Below are 20,986 nucleotides of genomic sequence, written 5' to 3'. Positions count from 1 at the left end.
CCTGATGCAGCGCAGGGCCCCAGCAACCTACCGCTCTTTAAATCACCCCCCTCTCACCCTCACCCGAGACCTGGCAGCTTCACCTCCTCTCTGCCAGGTCTCCTCCTTCCTGTCCCATGCGGCTCTGTGTGATGGGAGAGGCGGAGCCAGGAAGTGACATCACTTCCTGTATTCTCCTCTCACACAGAGCCCGATCACAGCCACCAGGGGAGGGAGCAGCAGCCTGGGAGAGAAGAGGGAGCAGAGAGACAGGTAGGCACTAATCACCCCCCCCCCCCTGTCACTAGTCACCCCCACTCTGTCACTGTCACCCCCACTCTGTCACTGTCACCCTCCCTCTGTCACTAGTCACCCCCCCCTGTCACTAGTCACCCCCCGTCACGGTCACCCCTCCCTCTGTCACTAGTCACCCCCCCTTTCACTGTCCCCCCCTCTGTCACTGTCACCCCACCTCTGTCACTGTCACCCCACCTCTGTCACTGTCACCCCCCCTCTGTCACTGTCACCCCCCCTCTGTCACTGTCACCCCCCCTCTGTCACTGTCACCCCCCCTCTGTCACTGTCACCCCCGCTCTGTCACTGTCACCCCCCCTCTGTCACTAGTCACCCCCCTCTGTCACTAGTCACCCCCCTCTGTCACTGTCACCCCCCCCTGTCACTGTCACCCCCCCCTGTCACTGTCACCCCCCCTCTGTCACTGTCACGCCCGCTCTGTCACTGTCACCCCCGCTCTGTCACTGTCACCCCTCCCTCTGTCACTAGTCACCCCCCTCTGTCACTGTCACCCCCCCTGTCACTGGTCACACCCCTGTCACTGGTCACACCCCTGTCACTGGTTACCCCCCCTCTGTCACTGTCACCCCTCCCTCTGTCACTGTCACCCCACCTCTGTCACTGTCACCCCACCTCTGTCACTGTCACCCCACCTCTGTCACTGTCACCCCCCCCCTCTGTCACTGTCACCCCCCCTCTGTCACTGTCACCCCCCCTCTGTCACTGTCACCCCCCCTCTGTCACTGTCACCCCTCCCCTGTCACAGTCACCCCTGCCCTGTCACTAGTCACCCCCCTCTGTCACTAGTCACCCCCCTCTGTCACTAGTCACCCCCCTCTGTCACTAGTCACCCCCTCTCTCTGTCACTGTGTCACCCCCTCCCTCACTGCCACAAGTCACCACTCCCTCCGTCACTGTGTCACTAATCACTCACTCCCTCCGTCACTGTGTCACTAATCACTCCCTCCCTGTGTCACTGTGTCACCCCCACCCTCCCTCTGTCACTAGTCACCCCACCCTCTGTCACCCCTTCCCTCCCTCTGTCATTGTGTCACCCCCTCCCTCTGTCATTAGTCACCCCTCCCTCTGTCACTAGTCACCCCCTCTCTCTGTCATTAGTCACCCCTTCCCTCCCTCACTCTGTCCTTAGTCACCCCCTCCCTCCGTCACTAGTCACCCCATCCCTCCCTCTGTCACTAGTCACCCCTCCCTCTGTCACTGTGTCACCCCCTCCCTCCCTCTGTCACTAGTCACCCCTCCCTCTGTCACTGTGTCACCCCGTCCCTCCCTTACTCTGTCACTAGTCACCCCCTCCCTTACTCTGTCACTAGTCACCCCCTCCCTCACTCTGTCACTAGTCACCCCCTCACTCTAGTGACAGTGAGGGAGGGGGAGGGTGTGACTAGTGATAGAGGGAGGAGATGACTAGTGACAGAGTGAGGGAGGCATAGGGTGACTAGTGACAGAGGGAGGGAGGGGGTGACTAGTGACAGAGGGAGGGAGGGGGTGACTAGTGACAGAGGGAGGGAGGGGGTGACTAGTGACAGAGTGAGGGAGGGGTGACTAGTGACAGAGTGAGGGAGGGAGGGGGTGACTAGGGACAGAGGGAGGGTGTGACTAGTGACAGTCACCCTCTCCCTCCCTCTGTCACTAGTCAACCCTTCCCTCCATTACTCTGTCACTAGTCACCCCCTCACTCACTCTGTCACTAGTCACCCCCTCTAGTCACCCCCTCACTCTGTCACTAGTCACCCCCTCACTCACTCTGTCACTAGTCACCCCTTCCCTTCCTTACTCTGTCACTAGTCACCCCCTCCCTCACTCTGTCAGTAGTCACCCCCTCACTCTAGTGACAGAGTGAGTGAGGGGATGACTGGTGACAGAGTGAGGGAGGGAGGTGGTGACTAGTGACAGAGTAAGGGGGACAGTCACCCCCTCCCTCACTCTGTCACTAGTCACCCCCTCCCTCCCTGACTCTGCCTCCAGGTACCCCCTCACTCTGCCACCTGTCACCCTCTCCCTCACATACTCTGTCACCTGTCACATATGCATTCACACTGACACTACATCCAGACATGCACAAGTGCATTGACACAGACTCAAATACAAACATGCATTAATACACAGGTCTTCACAATATACACATCCAAAGGAATGCTGTATTATATGAGAGTTGTATTTAAAGGGACACTATAGTCACCCAGACCACTTCAGCTCAATGAAGTGGTCTGGGTGCCAGGTCCCTCAGGTTTTAACCCTTCAGATGTAAACATAGCAGTTTCAGAGAAACTGCTATGTTTACTTAGCAGGGTTAATCAAACCTCTAGTGGGTGTCATCCTGACGTGCAGAACGTCTATAGGAAAGCATTGAGAAATGCTTTCCTATGGACTGTTTGAAAGCGCACTTGCCGCGCATGCGCATTTCGCTCCACTCATGAGCTGACGTCGGCGGGGGAGGAGAGGTCACCAGCGCTGAGGGGGCACGGTGCTGGATAAAGGTAAGCTGCTGAAGGGGTTTTAACCCCTTCAGCGCAACGGGAGGGGGACCCTGAGGGTCGGAGCACCCTTAGGGCACTATAGTGTCAGGAAAACAAAGCGGTTTTCCTGACACTATAGTGATCCTTTAACATTTATTTAATGCACATATATTTGTGCATTCAAAGGGCCTGGGATCTAATTTTGCCCGGGGGCCCCAAAGGCTCTCAGTCCGCCCCTGGTTTTAGTCGTGTTGTGTTTGTGATGTAAAATATGTGGCTAGGAGCTGTAGAGAGTGAAAGTGTGTGTGTGTGTGTGTGTGTATAGGGGGCATAGTGTGTAAAGGGGATGTTTCTGTGAATGTGTGTGTGTGTATGTATATGGTGGCTGAGTGTTGTTTTTTGTGTCTGTGAAAGGGATTTTTAAAAAAATTTTGATCCCCTCCTGCTTACCTTTTGGTCGGTTGTAATCATTGGTGGTTCAGTGGAGACCCACTGGGGAGCCAGGTCCCTGGTGGTTTGGTGGGAGAGCATTGTGGTCTGCACCAATACTAGGTGCAAATCCCCCTAAGAGCTATCTTGCGAAGTTAATGACTCAGGGCCCTCTCACAGTCACTGGGCACTTCTCAATGACTCAGTGTGCTCTTAAAGTGAACTGCACCCAATAAAGCTGCTATTTCTATTTTTGTTTTTGTATATGTGTTTATGATTATATTTTGTAGTAACAGTGTTTCTCTTACCTTCTTATTCAATCCCTTTTTATGTGTAGAACATTCCAGCTGCTGTAATGATGATGCCATACCTGGACCCAGTGCACAAATTGTTCCAGCAACAGATAGTGAGCCAAATAATCCACATCGAAAGAGATCACACAGTGACCCTGTCATTCATGATCTTCCTGCACGGGGTAATGTCATTATACCAGCATTGTAATCCGCATTATAGAAAAAATAGGCAGTAGCCAAAATTAAGTTTCCTCAGTGCAGATGTTTAAAGGTAAAAAGAAGTAGAACGATTTGTTCTACATGAATAGAAGGAAACCTTCCAGTAGGCTGCTCTCGGCTGCGATGGTCTGGTTGTCAAATGGCAAACAGCAGTGACATTGCTAACTAGCCCTACCACAGTGCTCATAATTTTACTGGTTTCCTATCAAATTAAGATTCAGCCCTGGCGAGTATAAATTTACTGGTGGTAAGTGTGCCATAGATCTTTTAGGCTTGTAGTGGCAAGTGACGTCTTGGCTTGTCTGGTAGAGTAGGACTTTCGAAGCCTGCCAGGGAGTCTGAGCATGATGTGAAATGCTCAATAACGTAAAACACAGGTTCTTCACACAAGAGTTGAATAAGCAGAGATTCCTTTATTGCTGGTGCACAAGGAGAGTGTCAAAGAAGGCTGCCCTCTCTCTATATAAAAAAACACATATCTTATATACAGTTAAACAACACAGCTTCCGTGCCAAGAACAGCATAGTGACAAAAGATCAGTATCTTGATGTATGCAATAAAAACACAGTGCCCTGTAATTAGTTGCCTCTAAACCTACTCCTCCATCCTGCTATGGTCTGTTCAGTCTACTTCTGAATCAATCACCCTAAAGTAACCATTCACCCTAAGGTGATAACCCACCTTTACCTGTTTCCATTATGATCATTGTATAGATAAACCAGTTTATTGTAAAACTACTTGGAGCAAAGACATATCCATACTTAACCCTTCAAGCACACAAAGTTACACAGAGGGCAAACATGGCTGATAGAAGAATAAGATGGCGGCTGAGGAGCTAAGACACTTTCTCAACATTCACAATGGTCTCATACATATGTGTCCGAACAGTCTCTCAGCATGCACAGAAATCCTAAAATATTATGTTACTGTCTACTTTTTTTATATTTAGGAGCTGTGCCAAGTTGTGAAGCGGCCACACAGACTGAACAAAGGCCTCCTCTGGAAGCTGTAACTTTAAGACGAGCTTTGAGAGCAAAAGCTGCTAGATCAAGACCTCGTTCTCTAGTGGATTACAAATCTTACATTGACACTAAACTCTTGGTGGCTCGGTTCCTTGAAGAGCCTTCCTGCAGTATGACTCCTGACATACAGGAACTGGTGGAAAGCATAAAGACTGTTCTAAAGTCAGACGAGGAACATATGAATGAAGCTATCCAAAGTGCCAACTTTCTCGACCAGGTAAACTAGCTCCATTTTCTGTGACCCACGTTTCTTTTAAGCTAGGATCGATTTTTTTTATTTATTTTTTACTCAAAGAAACACTGTTCACCAGTATAACAAGTGTATGTAACCTGATTTGGCCTCACATGCATGCTTTATTTTGTCTCACCGTTCAAATATTTCAGTTTTGCCTAAAACACAAAAAATGTTCTGCAGCTTTCTAAAGCATAACCCAGTACCTTTTAATTGCAGTTTCTCCTTGCACAAAGTGGCTTTCTTCTTAGACCTATTCGGAGTATGTACTCAGCCCAGCCAAGGAGAGATCAGTGTGAGCTTTGCTGCAGATTTGTCTCCATCACCGTGGTCAAACACTGGCCTCTTAGCACAGCTTTTAAATACTTTGCAAATAATAAGAGCATAGGGTACAAATAATAAGAGGAGAGTATTGGCATCGTAATTAAAATGAGCAACCTAACCATTTTGTGCGCTTGTGTCTGTCTTATTGTACAGGTGATGGTTCCAGAACAGCAAGTTACAACCTCTACCCACAGACATTCATGTAGAAGATACCCAGGTCTCCTCCACTTGGAAAGCTGTGGGGACATAAGCACATTTTGTACCGCAGAGACACGCAAGAAAGTGAGAAGTCGACGGACAGTCCGTGAAAGACCTCATAGCCTCATTGGTGTTGTGCGTGAGACAGTTTTGTGAACCATGCTCTAAAAGGCACTAGCCTCAGAAGGGCAAGCTGAGTCCTCAAATCAGGACTTAACAGGAACATTGCAAAGAAATATGCAATTATCCAAGTACTTTGTCCTTCCTAAATACTTGTTTTTGTTTGTTTGTTTGTTTGTTTGTTTAACTGTATGAAGACCCAGAAATCATGGTTGCCCCCCAGAATTTCAAAGAAATCTATATATATATGTATATAAATATAATATATGTGTGTGACAGGATAGCCGCATACATGGAAAAAGCGTAAGATAAATATAGTCCTATATGCCACTATTGTATTCCTTTTATATACAAGGAGTACTGTAGTAACTTAGAGTCTCAGGGTTTTGTAATACTGTGAGACAAGACATCGTCCACTGTAAGTATGAATTTGCACTCTTTTCCTGGCATGAACATGAAATGCTGGAGTTAGATGCTACCCCACTGAATAAGCTAATGTACTCTACATTGCTTTCAATCTGAACTGTAATAAAGGATATATATTCAGTCAGACATTTAGAATTGCAGATTTTTATTTTGTTAGTTTGTTACTAAAAATGGACATGGTCGAGTTGTCCATATTTTTCCACTTGGGAGGAGTTTGATGTAGGTGGCATAAAAAGGTGTATATATATTGTGATGCTTGATCTAGAGTGGTTACCAAGAAAGATTATTTTATCTTTTAGTTTTGGCAGTCATTGTCCCTGACTTGAAGGTGCCTTAGGCATGTTATTAAATTGATAAGTGCATCTAGATCAGGAGTGGCCAAAAAGTAGACTCCAGACCTACAACTTCCATAATGCTTTATCACCTGTACTCTAGTAAAGGATCATGGGAGCTGTACTTCTGCAAAAAAGCAGGGACCTACGTCCTGGTCACTTTTGATCCCGTGTTTCAGGTTTGAATTTTGTATGAATTCACTGTATTTTAGTCTATCAATACTGGAACGATAAAAGACCCACTCTTTTTCAGAACAAAACTGGAGATTTTCTACACTTTTCTAATTGTAATTGCTATAAATTTAGCACAGTCCATCAGAACAGCTTCAGCTGAGAATGACTGGAAGCTTATTTCACTATTGATGTGTAATTATATAATGTTTTCATTGGATCATCTAATATCTTGAAATATCAATAAAAGATGGATGTTTTGTTTTACGCTTGATCAAATGTAAAAAAAAAGGTGCCTGATACCAATATTGGCTATATATAGAGATATATTTGTGTGTTTGTCTGATGTATACTATATTTCTCATGGCAAGGTTAATATATTGAATTCTCATAATAATGATGTAGAATTATTAAAAAATCTTTATTGAACTTGTACTAAATTATTGTACTAACTCCATTTTAACCTCACACTGTAACAAACCCTCCATTTTGTCCTCATTACCTGACAGATTCTCCATCTTAAACTACATTACATGACAGAATTTCCCAGCAACATTCAATACAATGAACAGAGACTGTATTTTCTATAAAGACATAGCTGACTCCGGAATTATTGAATCTCCTGTAACATGCAACAAAGTATAACCAAGGCCAGAGCCAAGGCCATGAGAACACTGTACTAATGAAATGTTCTATTCATAAAAGAACTTTGCACCTGACCACAAGATTGACATCGCTGACTGTGTAAAATGACGCTCAAGCCCCCCTTTCCACCGAGTAAAACTCATGCTGGGAAAAATGGCGCCTGAGCCTTCTGTCCACACCCTTGTCCAGAACAATACCACCTCCCGGTGGGAGGACACCCAGCTAGTCACTCAAACCCCTGAGCCAATTAATAATATTGATGGGTGGACACTGATATAGTCACATAACATTTAATCCAATTAATGATGTTTATTTGTTATTATCTGATATTCAATGATGATGTCATTTTGCATTTAAAAAGGCCTGCATAACTGTTTTCCAACCAGATTGCATTAAATTTTCTGAAGTGCTTTTAACCTGAACTCCATGTGTCAGTGTGAGCTTACTTCTGCGTATACGCAATTTAATCATCTCAGATTTGGACAGGAACAGATAGACATTTAAACATATTTGTTTATTTCTAAATTAATCTACATCAATTTGGCGCCCAACGTGGGGCATCGGGCTATGACCTCTGGCCGGTGAGCCGTCCTAAGGAAGACAAGGTTGGACGGGGGAATCCTGGGGGTAGGAAAGGAGATTGATCACCTCCAGGTACACGGTAGAGACTTCTGCAGAGCCACCGGTATGTTCCGGCCCCTTTGATTGACCCGTCCACGTGTCTGTGACTGCTTCCCGGGAGGACATCAAAGACAGGTAATATCTTGCCCGGTGTCTCGTTACTCACTTGTTTACCTGCATTTTAGTCTATCTGTTGCCTGGGTGTGTTTGAATTGTTTGCCTGTTTCCCCATTTTGAGATAAAGGGGGGTGAACCTGCAGGGGATTTGCCTGGGGTTCTCTGTTTTGCTTGTTTTCCCCTTTTTGGGATAAAGGGGGGGGGACCTGAGGGGACTTGCCTGGGTCTTCGGTTTGTCTGTCTATCTGTTTGTATTTTACCCCTTTTGGGATAAAGGGGGGTGGACCTGAGGGGATTTGCCTAGGTCTCCTGTTGCCTGTTTTACCCCTTTTAGGAACCACGGTGCTGTGGTTGTAGGGAAAAAGGGGGGTTGACCTGTGGATGTGTTCCTGGGGGTCATCTTTTCCTGTTTAACTCTTTCAGGAGCCTCGTGGCTGGGGCTGTAGGGAAAAAGAGGTGTGTTGGATCTGTGGAGATTGTGTAGACTCATAGTTTCCTGGGGATCCTTCTTGTGTCACTTTGATAGCCTAGCTAGCTTCTCTGTGCACGTTACTCTGCTTGCAGAGTGGTGGTACCCTCCAGCTTTGAGCGCTGAGCTGGAGCCATTCCAATTTTCTCTTATTTGTGGTGGATGAATTCGGGCAGGCATTGCTGTTTTCATCGCCACGGAGTAGTGAGACTTATAAAGTGGGTTTTTATAGGGGCACTACAAGGGTGAGGGTAGCGCAGACACCATTAGTGGGCTGCTGTGTCGAGGGAGGCTGGCGGAATTCGGACCGGTGTCAGTTGTTTTCCGCGGCTGCAGGTAGTGGAGACACTACGGGGTTGAGGGAGGTGACTTTGGAGTAAGCACACGAGTAAAGGAAAGGAATTACTGTTGATTTCATTTGAACTGTGATGCATGCACTGTATTTCAACTGTATTGTTGTCTTGTATGTTTAATGAGGAGTCTCATGAACTCCTGTGTCTGTCTCTAAGGATTTTTCCTTGCCTTTCATCTTTTCTACACTTTCTATATTATTATACTATCCACTCCCATTCCTCTTGAAAGAGAAGTGATTGGTCACACACTTCTCACCTCGCTCCAATCCGTGTCTACCACCCCGGGTAGGCGGATTTAGTGACTGGTCTACGTTTTGGGAAGACGCACCTGAGAAAGTCCCACGGTTCTCGGGTGGCAGTCGAGCATTGTAGACGTTCTTGTTCAATTTTCCCTCTCTCTCTCTATATCTAGGACGCTGGTATAGGGGTAAAGGGACTATGGGACAGGATTTAGATAAGCCCAGCAAGGGCTGGTTAGCATGTGATTTAGTAGAGAACAGAGAGGGTGAAGAGATGGTTAAAGGTGTTGCAAAGATTGCAAAAGTATGTAAAATTGCTGTGCCTTCATGTGGTAGATTACTGACAGAGAAGAAAGCAAGCTTACTGGTACAGAGTAGCAATGCTATTCAGCAGGAAGGTTGGGTTGAGGAAGAACTAGATCACAAAGGGTTAAGAATGTATGTATATCATAATAATTGTAACGTAACTGTCTTTCCAGCACTGACATGGTTAAAATGTCATGCTTGCAGTCCCCCCTCTCCTACCCCTCCCTTTTTGCCTTCTGTGAGACAGGGGAGGGAGGAGGAGGGGGGGGGGGCGTGGTTGCGACTCAGTGCAATTCAGATTTGTGTTTCGTAGAGTTATTACTGATAAGACTTAGCAATGGAATTTTTGCTAGAAAATATTCTAATTGTGTATTTTGCTACTTACATAGGAGTGAGGTTTCTAGGGTTTGTGTGTTGTTGCTGCTGCCATTTGTGCGACGCCAGCAGGTTCCGTGGCATTGTATATGTATTTGGACGTGTTGAGTGATTAATAGCTGGTGAATGATGGGGGAGGTTGGTTGCATCCCGTGAGTTTATTTTTCGCACCATGTTATTTCAAAGCTTCACGGGCTGTTAAATGTATAATGCTTTCATTTGTCAGCTGAAATGCCCTAAAAGAAAATGGCCCCTAGAACAAAAGAAGGTTGTCCTTAGTACCCACGCCTCCTCCTGCCCTCACTCTGCCCTTACCATATCAGTGAGGTCATATCCGCCCGTGTATTGTGTCATGCTCATCCTATCTTAAAGACATGCTGTCTTCCTTAATTCCCATATATTATGAACAAAAAAGTTACAATTACTAAAATTATCCTACTATTAGTTTCCCTATATCAGGAAAGTGTCTGTGACAAGTAATGGTTAATATGTAGATAGAATATATATGTCTATCGTTTCACGTATAAGTAACAAGTGTGTTTTAGCTTTGTGTACAAAGATTGATAACATGCTGAAAGAAGGGTTATCTTAAAGAACATTTACTAAAAGAAAGTTCTAATAAATCAAGATCTCTTGAACAAATGAATAAGCCAAGTTTAAAGACTGACTAACATAATTTTTGTTGTAAGCCCAGATATTTTATTATTGCATATGCATAGGAATTGAGACTTTGGGCATTATAGTATATTAATTCTAGATCTGTTACTAGCAGCAAGTGCCTATCCCACGCATGCTTAAAACACTTCTACTGAGTTAACCTCTACCACTCCAGTTGGAAGGCTATTCCATGCATCCACTACCCTCTCAGTAATATAATACTTCCTGATATTATTTTTAAACCTTGGTCCCTCTATTTTTGAGACTATGTCCTCTTGTTATGGTAGTTTTCCTTCTTTTAAATATAGTCTCCACTTTTACTGTGTTGTTTCCCTTTATGTATTTAAAATGCTTTTATCATATTTCCCCTGTCTCGTCTTTTCACCTAGCTATACCTGTTAAGATCCTTTAACCTTTCCTGGTGAATTTTATCCTGCAATCCATGAACCAGTTTAGTAGCCCTTCTTTGAACTCTCTCTCTAAGGTATCCATATCCTTCTGAAGATATGGTCTCCAGTACTGTATCCAGTACTCTAAGTGAGGTCCCACCAGTGTTCTGTACAATGGCATGAGCATTTCCCTCTTCCTACTGCTAATACCTCTCCCTATGCAACAAGCATTCTGCTAGCATTTTCCGCTGCTCTATTACATTGTACATTGTCATCAACAGCCAGAAACTGGAGAACAAGAAATGTGAATTAATGTATAGCCATTTATAAGCTTAACAAAATCTCCATTATCTTTTCCATTTATTTTGCAGAAGGCAATGTTATTTGTCTATTTTGTATGTTTTAAAAATACATTATCAGTGAAGAGTAGAATAAATTTTATCCCATTTGCGAGACATAAAAATTGTGATAATGTATATTTGTGATATAAGTAGGAATTACATTTTGAGATGTTAGATATAAATTATTAAATTAAGAACGAGAGTCAGGGATAGCGTCTGTCTCCGCGGGCACAAGACCCCGTGTGGAGAAGTGGTGGGCAAGCCATCATGGGCCACCCATGGGAGTGAAACGTTCGAGGCTTGTGGAGACAAGATGAGCATGTTAGCCTTTTATTATTTTTCTCTAGGGAAAGCATAGGGCCAGTTAATAGTTGTTGTACATGGGCTATTTGCAGCCTCCATTGCATTTCTACCTAGTCTTGATTTCAGTGATGTATCCTCCATTGCTACATCACCTGTCTGCTCCCTTACCTGCCCACCCCCGCTTATTCCTCCCACCGATCCCTCCCCTTCATCTACAGTCCCCCACTTTCCCCTACTGCCCCTCCCTCTACTCCACCTTCTCCTCCTCCTACTCCTTCTTCCTGCTCTTACTCCTCCCTCCTCTTCCTACTCCTCCCTCTACTCCACTTTCTCCTCCTACTCCTCCCTCTACTCCACTTTCTCCTCCTACTCCTCCCCCTACTCCATCTTCTCCTCCTCCTACTCCTTCTTCCTGCTCCTACTCCTCCCTCCTCTTCCTACTCCTCCCTCTACTCCACTTTCTCCTCCTACTCCTTCCTCTACTCCACCTTCTCCTCTTTCCTCCTCCTTCTCCTCTACCCCCCCCCCCTACCCCTTCCTCCTGCTCTTACTCCTCCCTCCTCTTCCTACTCCTCCCTCTATTTCTCCTTCTCCTCCTCCTACTCCTCCCTCTACTCCACTTTCTCCTTCTACTCCACCTTCTCCTCTCTCCTCCTACTTCTCCTCTATTCCTCCTTCTCCTCCTCCTACTCCTCCCTCTACTCCGCCTTCTCCTCCTCCTACTCCACCTTCTTCCCTCTCACTCTATCCACTACTCATTCTTCCATCTCCCCACCACCATATCTATATCCTTTATATGCTTCCTCCCTTCTTATTCCTTACCAATTTCCTCCACCCATAGACAACTCTGCCTCTACCTGACAACATTATATTTTGAAGGAAAGTTGCTCTGGCCACTCTTCCGCCACTTCCCAGGGGGGAATACCACACTAACGAATAATTATTCATACATGAAAGAACTGTTTTGGACACTCTCAAGGAAATAGTGCGGTCCTGACCCAGATTCCCATGGAAGTAAGACACCTGTAAGGGAGGTGGCTGTCCCTCATGTTTTTTCTACACTAAGTCCCCAGAAATCTCATGAAAGGAACCTGACTCATTAGAACAAAACATGAACAATCAATTCACAACTCTCTACAGAGGGGGGGGGGTCAGCAAGAGAACTGTAAATAGAAAGATAAATACCCCCCAATCTCACACAGAAATAGGTGAGGAAACCTCTTCTACTGCTCCTCATGGTTGCTTTGAACAGATGAAAGAAGAAACAAGACACCTTTCAACAGAGCATGCAGTAGCTTTACCAGATCCTGACTCCACTCTGTTTGCGGATAATGAGGAAAGGTACCATACTGGATTTGCTGTTGCTACAGAAGATCAGGTACGTCAAGCATCTTCACTTTCCTCACCCACATCTGCTCAAGACGCTGATTGACAGCCTTCTCAGTGGCATACAAAATGCCTGAAGGAAGACATGCCAATACCTACACTGACTCAAGATATGCCCTGGGTGCAGCACATTATTTTGGATCAATCTGGAAGATAAGAAGCACCACTCAGCTGACCAAAAGCTGCCAACCAAGCCACAAGTGCACCAAGGGAAGTGGACAGAAGGGTGTCCGCTAAAGAAACTTCTATACTCACCATGTAGATCCTACCCACAGATTTCAAACTTCTGAAAGAATGACAAGCAGCTGCTGACCCTGAAGAAATACAAAGCTGGAAAAACAGAAAGGGGCAACCCTTGAAGACGGGCTGTACTCCAACACTCTCAAGCTCTGTTTACCCAAAAACATGTACTGGGCAGTGAGCCCATGGAACTTTATACCTATCCAAGACCCTCATGAACTCTTTGATCTCTAAATACTCCTAAGCACCTAGCTAACTCTCAATATCCCTTTCAAGAATCCAGGTGACAAAGAGCTACTGGGTCAAATATGCACTAGTTATAATAGACATTTTGTCAGAATGGCCAGAAGCCTAGCCGGTCATCAATGTGACAACCAAGACCATATACCCAGTAGTGCATTGTGAAAGTTGCAGAGATCACTCAGTGGATTCATTGTTCCAGATTCAAGACTCTCTCTCTCTCTGCAACATGAGAAGTGACATTTGTTGATTTTGACACACTTTTGACTCTAAAGAAAAAAACGACTTGTTAAATAAAAAGATACCAGCAAGTAGGTGTTTGATGGCCATAATAATGCCTGACCACCTGCCATCGATGGAAAGCCGAGGACCCCAAAAGGAGACCTCGTGAAGCTAAAGAGATCCAAACGCCAAGCTCCCTCAGGATTATTTGCCCATCCTGAGTTTGTGGTGATATTAATATTGACTAAATGATCCGAGTCCACCTACGCTGATGTAGCGTGGGACAGGTTTAATACTACAATGCATAAGCAAATGCGCCCTAGCCAAGGTTATTATGTCCATACACATAATACATGACAAGGTATTCTTGACACACCACATTCATGCTTCAGAACATAAAGAGGAACACCCCTCTAAAGGGAAAGTTTGACACATATATATATATATTGATGCCATAGGTGTGCCAAGGGGGGTACCTAATAATAATAATAATATTTTGATTTGCATTTATTATATCTATTGCAACCAACAACGTTTACCTGTCACCATGACTTGTTGTGCCTATATTCCAGATAACACAGGTCCATATGGTAATGTAAGCTTGTCTATTCATGATGTCCCTCTGAAGAACTAAGAAGACTTTAAGAATCGTTACTTCATAGGGTTTTGTGCCTTTGGGCTAACCTGTCTTCTGGAACTAACCAATAAAGTTTATCTTTTAGAATATTAACATTTCATAGGGGGGACTGATGTAGAATTATTAAAAAATCTTTATTGAACTTGTACTAAATTATTGTACTAACTCCATTTTAACCTCACACTGTAACAAACCCTCCATTTTGTCCTCATTACCTGACAGATTCTCCATCTTAAACTACATTACATGACAGAATTTCCCAGCAACATTCAATACAATGAACAGAGACTGTATTTTCTATAAAGACATAGCTGACTCCGGAATTATTGAATCTCCTGTAACATGCAACAAAGTATAACCAGGGCCAGAGCCAAGGCCATGAGAACACTGTACTAATGAAATGTTCTATTCATAAAAGAACTTTGCACCTGACCACAAGATTGACATCGCTGACTGTGTAAAATGACGCTCAAGCCCCCCTTTCCACCGAGTAAAACTCATGCTGGGAAAAATGGCGCCTGAGCCTTCTGTCCACACCCTTGTCCAGAACAATACCACCTCCCGGTGGGAGGACACCCAGCTAGTCACTCAAACCCCTGAGCCAATTAATAATATTGATGGGTGGACACTGATATAGTCACATAACATTTAATCCAATTAATGATGTTTATTTGTTATTATCTGATATTCAATGATGATGTCATTTTGCATTTAAAAAGGCCTGCATAACTGTTTTCCAACCAGATTGCATTAAATTTTCTGAAGTGCTTTTAACCTGAACTCCATGTGTCAGTGTGAGCTTACTTCTGCGTATACGCAATTTAATCATCTCAGATTTGGACAGGAACAGATAGACATTTAAACATATTTGTTTATTTCTAAATTAATCTACATCAATAACATGGTAACTGTGTTGTACATATAATACGAGGAGGTAGCTGTTGATGAGATTAAAAGTAAATCATTTATACTTAAATCATCTCAACCACTAGATATTTCCAGGTCTCTGCTTTGTTGTGTGAGTTCCTTTTTATATATAGAAAAATCCTGACTTACACAATATGAATAATATTTTATTTAGATTTAATACGTTACTTGGGATTGACATCGCATGTGGTAATGCCGATCACATACCCAGCTCACATTATGACATCACAGATTTATTAGTTAGTGAGTGACATCACAAGCACCCTTTCACTGCCCAGGTAGCCATTTGCAGCTAGTTGTAATCAGGGAAAGGTATCTAAAGGAGTATATGAATGTGAAATAGTGGTTAACTGAGGAATACAAACCAATACAATGAATATATGACAGGAAAAACATTAAGCAGAGCAGATAGAGCTTCCTGAAATCCCAGGTCTGCCTTACACTAAAATTGTGTTCAAGTCTCTGCACCTTTTTTTCTACAAGGTCACATTTAATTTAGACGGAAAGCTGAGTGTGCGGTAAGTAGACATTGAATGAAATATACTTCTTTTTTTTTATTATTATTATTTTTTTTTTATCACAGCAGGTACAGTTATATGCCATTCGTACTTATTAACATTGTGCTATAACATGCAAGCTGATATGCCCGCTCATTCTTTAGAGTATTTAAACAATACTGTCTGCCGGGGATTTTTTGATATTGGGTCAGGCACCAGGCTACACATAAAACTTTGATCCCGACGTAGCATTCAATAACACATTTCTTTCAGTGTTCTTTTATCTATCTTATTAGGCCCGACTGTAGCCTATTCCCTTGTAGAGCAAGGAAAGAAAAGAAAAAGACAGGAGAAAAGAGGAAAGAAGGAAGTAGAGGTAAAGAACAAGGAGCGGGATGGGGAGGGAGGTAGCACTAATATATCTCTGCCCTTCCTCAAAGCCTGTAAGGGTTAGTTGCCTTTTCAGTGCCTTAGTCTCCCCTACCCCTGTATGGTCGCTCTCAGTCTCCTCCCGAACCCACTAGACTGTTGTCCCATGGTTCCCAAATCCTCTGGAAAGCTGTTGTGGTCCCTTTTACCCTGGCTGTCAGGTCGTCCTTTAGTTTGCTTTCCTTAATCCTAGAGAGTACGCCCGAGAATGTCGGGCCCTCCGGTCACAGCCACGCAGTTGCTACTGCTCTACGTGCACTTAAGGTGATCTTATGCACCAATTTCTGTTCTCTCCTGGTCCATCCCTCCAGTGATCTAATTAAAAGGTACACCCAGGGGCCTGTCAAATATCTGTTTCATTAAATCCTCAACTGATTTCCAGAAGCAGCGTATAGTCCAGCATTCCCACCACATGTAGATGTATGTTCCTCTAGCTCCACATCCCCTCCAACAGTCGTCCGTGTCTGTTTTTTGCATTCGGAAAAAGCTTCACAGGTGTAGTATACCACCTGAACATGGTTTTCCAGGACTGCTCTTGAAGTATTACGCAAATGGAAGCATTTTTATTTGCTTCCCAGATCTCCTGCCACTCGATGCCCTCTAGAACCTCCCCTAGGTCCGCCTCCCACTGGTCCGCGTATGTCAGTCTGCCCCATTCTGTATTTTCTGCGCAAAAGTGAGAGTACAGCAGCGTTATTAATCTCTAGGTTGCTGTCCCCGCTACACACAGCCTCTCGTAAAAAATGAGTGTCCCTTGGGCCGCTGCTTTGAAATGTGGTTGTCTAGCAAAATCCCTAAGCTGTATATATCTAAAGAAATCGGCAGGTGTTAAGTGGTGACGTTGCTGAAGGTCGTTGAACTGTACTACCTCTCCATTCTGATTTAGGTGACAGATCCTTTGGTGGCCAGTTCTCTCTATGCTACGGAATTCCCTAGCGGCCATTCCGGGAAGGAACTGCCTGTTTCGAAATAGCGGAGTTAAGGGGGAGGGCGACAAGGCCAGTCCATACTTAGTGTTGGTCGCATCCCATATTTGTAACGAGTTTAGAATCACCGGGCAGGTCACCCGTATCCCATGGGTCTGTGTTCCCTGGGAACCCACATCGTGAACTGGGGGATGTCGGATCCCACCATCAGGGACTCCTATTTCAACCCATTTTGTGCCGCAGTGTAATAAAACTACAGGTTCGGGAGGCCCAACCCTCCCCTGTCCTTCCGTCTGTACAATACCTGTCTGGAGATTCTATGTCTTTTATTCTGTCAGATGAAATTCCCTATTGTTCATTGTAATGGTATCAATTGTGCTTTAGTAATGTGAGTGGGTAGCGCCTGAAACAAACAGTATACGCGGGAAAATATTCATCTTGACGGAGTGAATCCGCCCTATCCACGAAATAGGCTTGTCCGTCCATTTTTTTTATCGCTAATCAATGTCTGTAACAGCGGAGTGTAGTTAGGGAATCTTTTTTTCATCCGTACTTGGTAAGTGTCCCGTATCTGGGACTTGTCTGCCGCTGACAACCCCACCGGTACGGCACTAGACTTATGAAGGTTTGCCTTATATCCGGACACCTCCCCATATTTCTTTATTAGGTCCTGAAGTGCATACATCGGATTCGTGAGAGTTAGAAGTACGTCGTCCGCGTAGGCTGATGCTGTGAATTCTCTACCGCCAACGCTGACTCCCCTAATGTTCGGGTGCTCCTGGATCGCCTGTAACAGGGGCTCCAGTGCTAACACAAAGATGAGGGGGGAGAGTGGGCACCCCTGTCTGGTGCCATTGTACAATCTAAAAGGGCATAGCGGAGTTCCTGCAATCTACACCTGTACCTGCACGTTGTGATACATTGCTTTGATTGTTATGTACTTCTCCGGGAAGCCTAGATGTGTCAAGAAGACGAACAGATACTGCCACCAGACCCTATCGAAAGCCTTTTCGGCATCGATTGAAGAATGAAATATACTTCTATATATAAATTTAAACTTTTTACCTTTGCTGTAGGCTCAGTACAGCGGAGTTTAAGCAACTGGATTTCAATTAGTCATGTTTTTGTTGTATATGTATATCACCCACAGACCTCTGGTAATGGCGGCTCTGGAGCGAAAGACAGCAGGTAAATAAAATATATACATTTTCATAATAAGTGATATGATATATCCTGTTTTGGAAACTGCAATATGCTAAATTGTACCTGGACATTTTAAGAAAGCACATTCTTTGTGTCTATGTTCCACTGTAGTATTAATAAAACACAGAGGAAAGGCCAGCAGTGAGCACATACTTCTTTGTTTGATAATGATACAATTGGCTCACTTTCAATCGCTGTCAGCTTCCTGATGTCATCTAGGAAGGTGTAATCTTTCTCTCTTGCCACTCAATGTGTTCAGCTGTTATTCCGAGTGCGGCCTGATACATTCAGTCATCATGTGTTAAGTCCACAAATCCTCTACATACTGAGATAGTGGAGTAAGAAATCATTTAGGATAATGCTTGGACGAGTTGACGATAACTCTGTAAGTCTAATAAGTTCATAATCCTTTTCTTGTTAGAAAAAGACATTTATCGAAAAAGTCTTCCTCAATCATTTCATCACATCTTATTATTGCATGCACTTATGCCCTATTATATATGTGTTCGATGTACTATTTAGAATAGGTGCAATTAAATTTTTTTCCATCTTTTGATGATTTGATACAAAAGTAAAACAAATGCATCCAATGACTAGATACAGATTATTTAGCGAAATAGGGATTGAAAATATACACAAAACAGGAGATCGCAATCAAATTAATAATAGAAAGTTAATAATTAAAAATCAATATAAAGATAATATACAAAATGTAAAACAATAAGCTATACACACAAGAAACTTCCTTAAAAACTTCACAACAAACAGTATTTAAAAATAAGTGTAAGCGCTATACTAGAAAACCCCTAAATTGGGTGTTTCATATGTAATTTATGAAATAAAAACAACTGTATATGCACTAATGCAATTGGTAAAAAAAGACCTTGAAGTCGATCAACCGCATATAAATTGCAGCGTGTGTTTTTAAAAAAAAAAAAAAAAAGCAGTTTAAATACTCAAATGTCCAAGAGTCCTTGGGTAATAGCACAGAGTGTTAATCTTGCCACACAGATAGGCTCCACAGTTTTGAAATACACTGTACACCACAGTGATTACATACCTTATAAAGATACAAAAAGATCCACATAGCGTAACAAGGAATGTCAATAAATGTATCACTTGCCACTCCAAACAAATGATTTTTTTTGTAATTCGTGACCAGTCAACACAATTTCAGCAGCTAGAATCTGGATTCAACTCCTTAATTATGTATTCTGCAGAAACAGGGCGTTAACACAATCTTAGAGGGTTTAGCTCATTGCTGGCCCTGCACTGTAATGGATGATATCAGGGACAGTTGTTGTGGTTCTTAGACTGTTCCTTTAAAAAAGATTGAATGTGTAAAAAAAGCATTTAAGAGCAGCTCTAGCCCTAGTGAACAAACACAAGCCTAAAGGAAAAAAGCCACTTACTTGGCATGGAAATGTAACTAGCATAGCTGCCACCAGCACTCCAGCTGAACAAACCCAGTGGCATACAGGAGGTCAGGAAGAAAGATGTCATGTTCCTGCAGAATCTTTGGAACTAAAATCATGTGGCATTGTTCAAAACAAAATTACATGCCGGAGCCTTCTAGACAGAAGAGGTAGGGATACCAGTAAGTTACTGAAATCTTACAAAGAGCAATATGGAAGCATCATTAACCTATATTGGGCAGGAAACAATGAGTTCTTCTTAAACTTACAAATGACAGATTATTTTAAATATTAAATGCACCATAGAGGAATTATATTCACTCCTCATTTTAAAGCGTCACTCGGAGTACTTGTATCACACTACAGCTCAGGATAGTAGTTATTAAGATTAAGATGTTTTCGTGCCAGGCGCTGGCACACCTTTAGGGGTTAAACCATTTAGGAACAGTTTACCCTCAATGTCTGTGCTTCAGTGCCAGATCTCTCTGCCCTCCTGTCCTTCCATTTGCTGAAAAGCTTCAAAATAGAAGTTGAGGGTTGCCGCGGGCAGAAACGTGTGTATTTTTCTGAAGACATTTTTGAGAATGGGCAGCCATTGATGTGTTAATGATGAGCCACTGAGTGTCAGCTGACCCACACTCAGCCACTTACTAGTGTCCCTGCCTTCAGTAGCCCAAAGCTTCTGTTTTTTAAGCAAATGGAAGGACAGGGAGGAGAGAGATCTGGTGCTGGAGTATATACTTTGGGGGTTAAACCATTCAAAACTCAATTTTAAAGCTTTGTTCCTTTAAGTGGTTTAACAAAAATGGTGCCTTAAGCGTATCCTGTTGGCTGGCAATCGGCTAATGTGGCGGTAAATGTCTGCCTTAGCCTGTCATTGTAAACACCAGACAACATAGGAGCTGATGGAGGTAGGGGGTTGGGCTAGTCTGGTGCTCTCAACAAAAATGTGGTTGGGCTATTGTTAAAGTTCACCTTTGTACTAGCAAGCCACAGCACAAGAGCTGGTCAGTAGTCTCAGGGCAGTCCTGTTTTTTTGCAAAATCTCTGAACATGTTTGGCTTTGATTCCTATAGTGTTTTGCTTTTGTCTCAGTATTACTATTGAGATGATCCTATGTTTAATGATCATATCTATACTTACACCAGTGACTTGTACACTCCTTATTAGGTTAATCTCCATATATGCTACCAATTTCGCTTTCTTCCTTGGCATCAAGAATCCAATTCATCATTTCATATCATACATGCATCTGTAGTGCATGCGATTACTTTTTGTGGTCTACTGATTCAATGTGTCTTCTATTAAATCTGCTAAACAATAAAAATAACAAAGAAATAAAAACAAAATATAAAACATGACCTGAATCTGTAAAACACACCATGTAACTAGAAAATGTACCCATTTTTTTTACTCTAAGAAAGAGAAAAATAGACAATTGTTTTTGTCATTTTAGCCAACACTTACCTGTCCCTGGGTGCCTGAGGCGTCCTGGAGGCAAATCCCTGAGGGTTTGGGCACCCTCTTCTTCCT

General features: G+C 43.5%; 1 protein-coding gene across 2 annotated transcripts in view; it reads left to right on the top strand.

The window, feature by feature from the left end:
* Window positions 1-6,795, top strand: part of ENTREP1 (endosomal transmembrane epsin interactor 1) — a 105,088-nt gene extending 98,293 nt beyond the window's left edge. For both annotated transcript variants that reach the window (XM_063455058.1, XM_063455057.1), the window contains 3 exons: window positions 3,517-3,654; window positions 4,641-4,930; window positions 5,423-6,795. In XM_063455058.1, coding sequence (XP_063311128.1) covers window positions 3,517-3,654; window positions 4,641-4,930; window positions 5,423-5,623 — 629 coding nt within the window. In that variant the 3' untranslated portion in view covers window positions 5,624-6,795. The remainder of the gene's footprint in view (window positions 1-3,516; window positions 3,655-4,640; window positions 4,931-5,422) is intronic.
* Window positions 6,796-20,986: the final 14,191 nt, after the last annotated feature.

Source organism: Pelobates fuscus, chromosome 5 (assembly GCF_036172605.1).
Source record: "Pelobates fuscus isolate aPelFus1 chromosome 5, aPelFus1.pri, whole genome shotgun sequence".
NCBI classification, from domain to species: Eukaryota; Metazoa; Chordata; class Amphibia; order Anura; family Pelobatidae; genus Pelobates; species Pelobates fuscus.
This window is presented reverse-complemented; position numbering and strand designations above follow the sequence as displayed.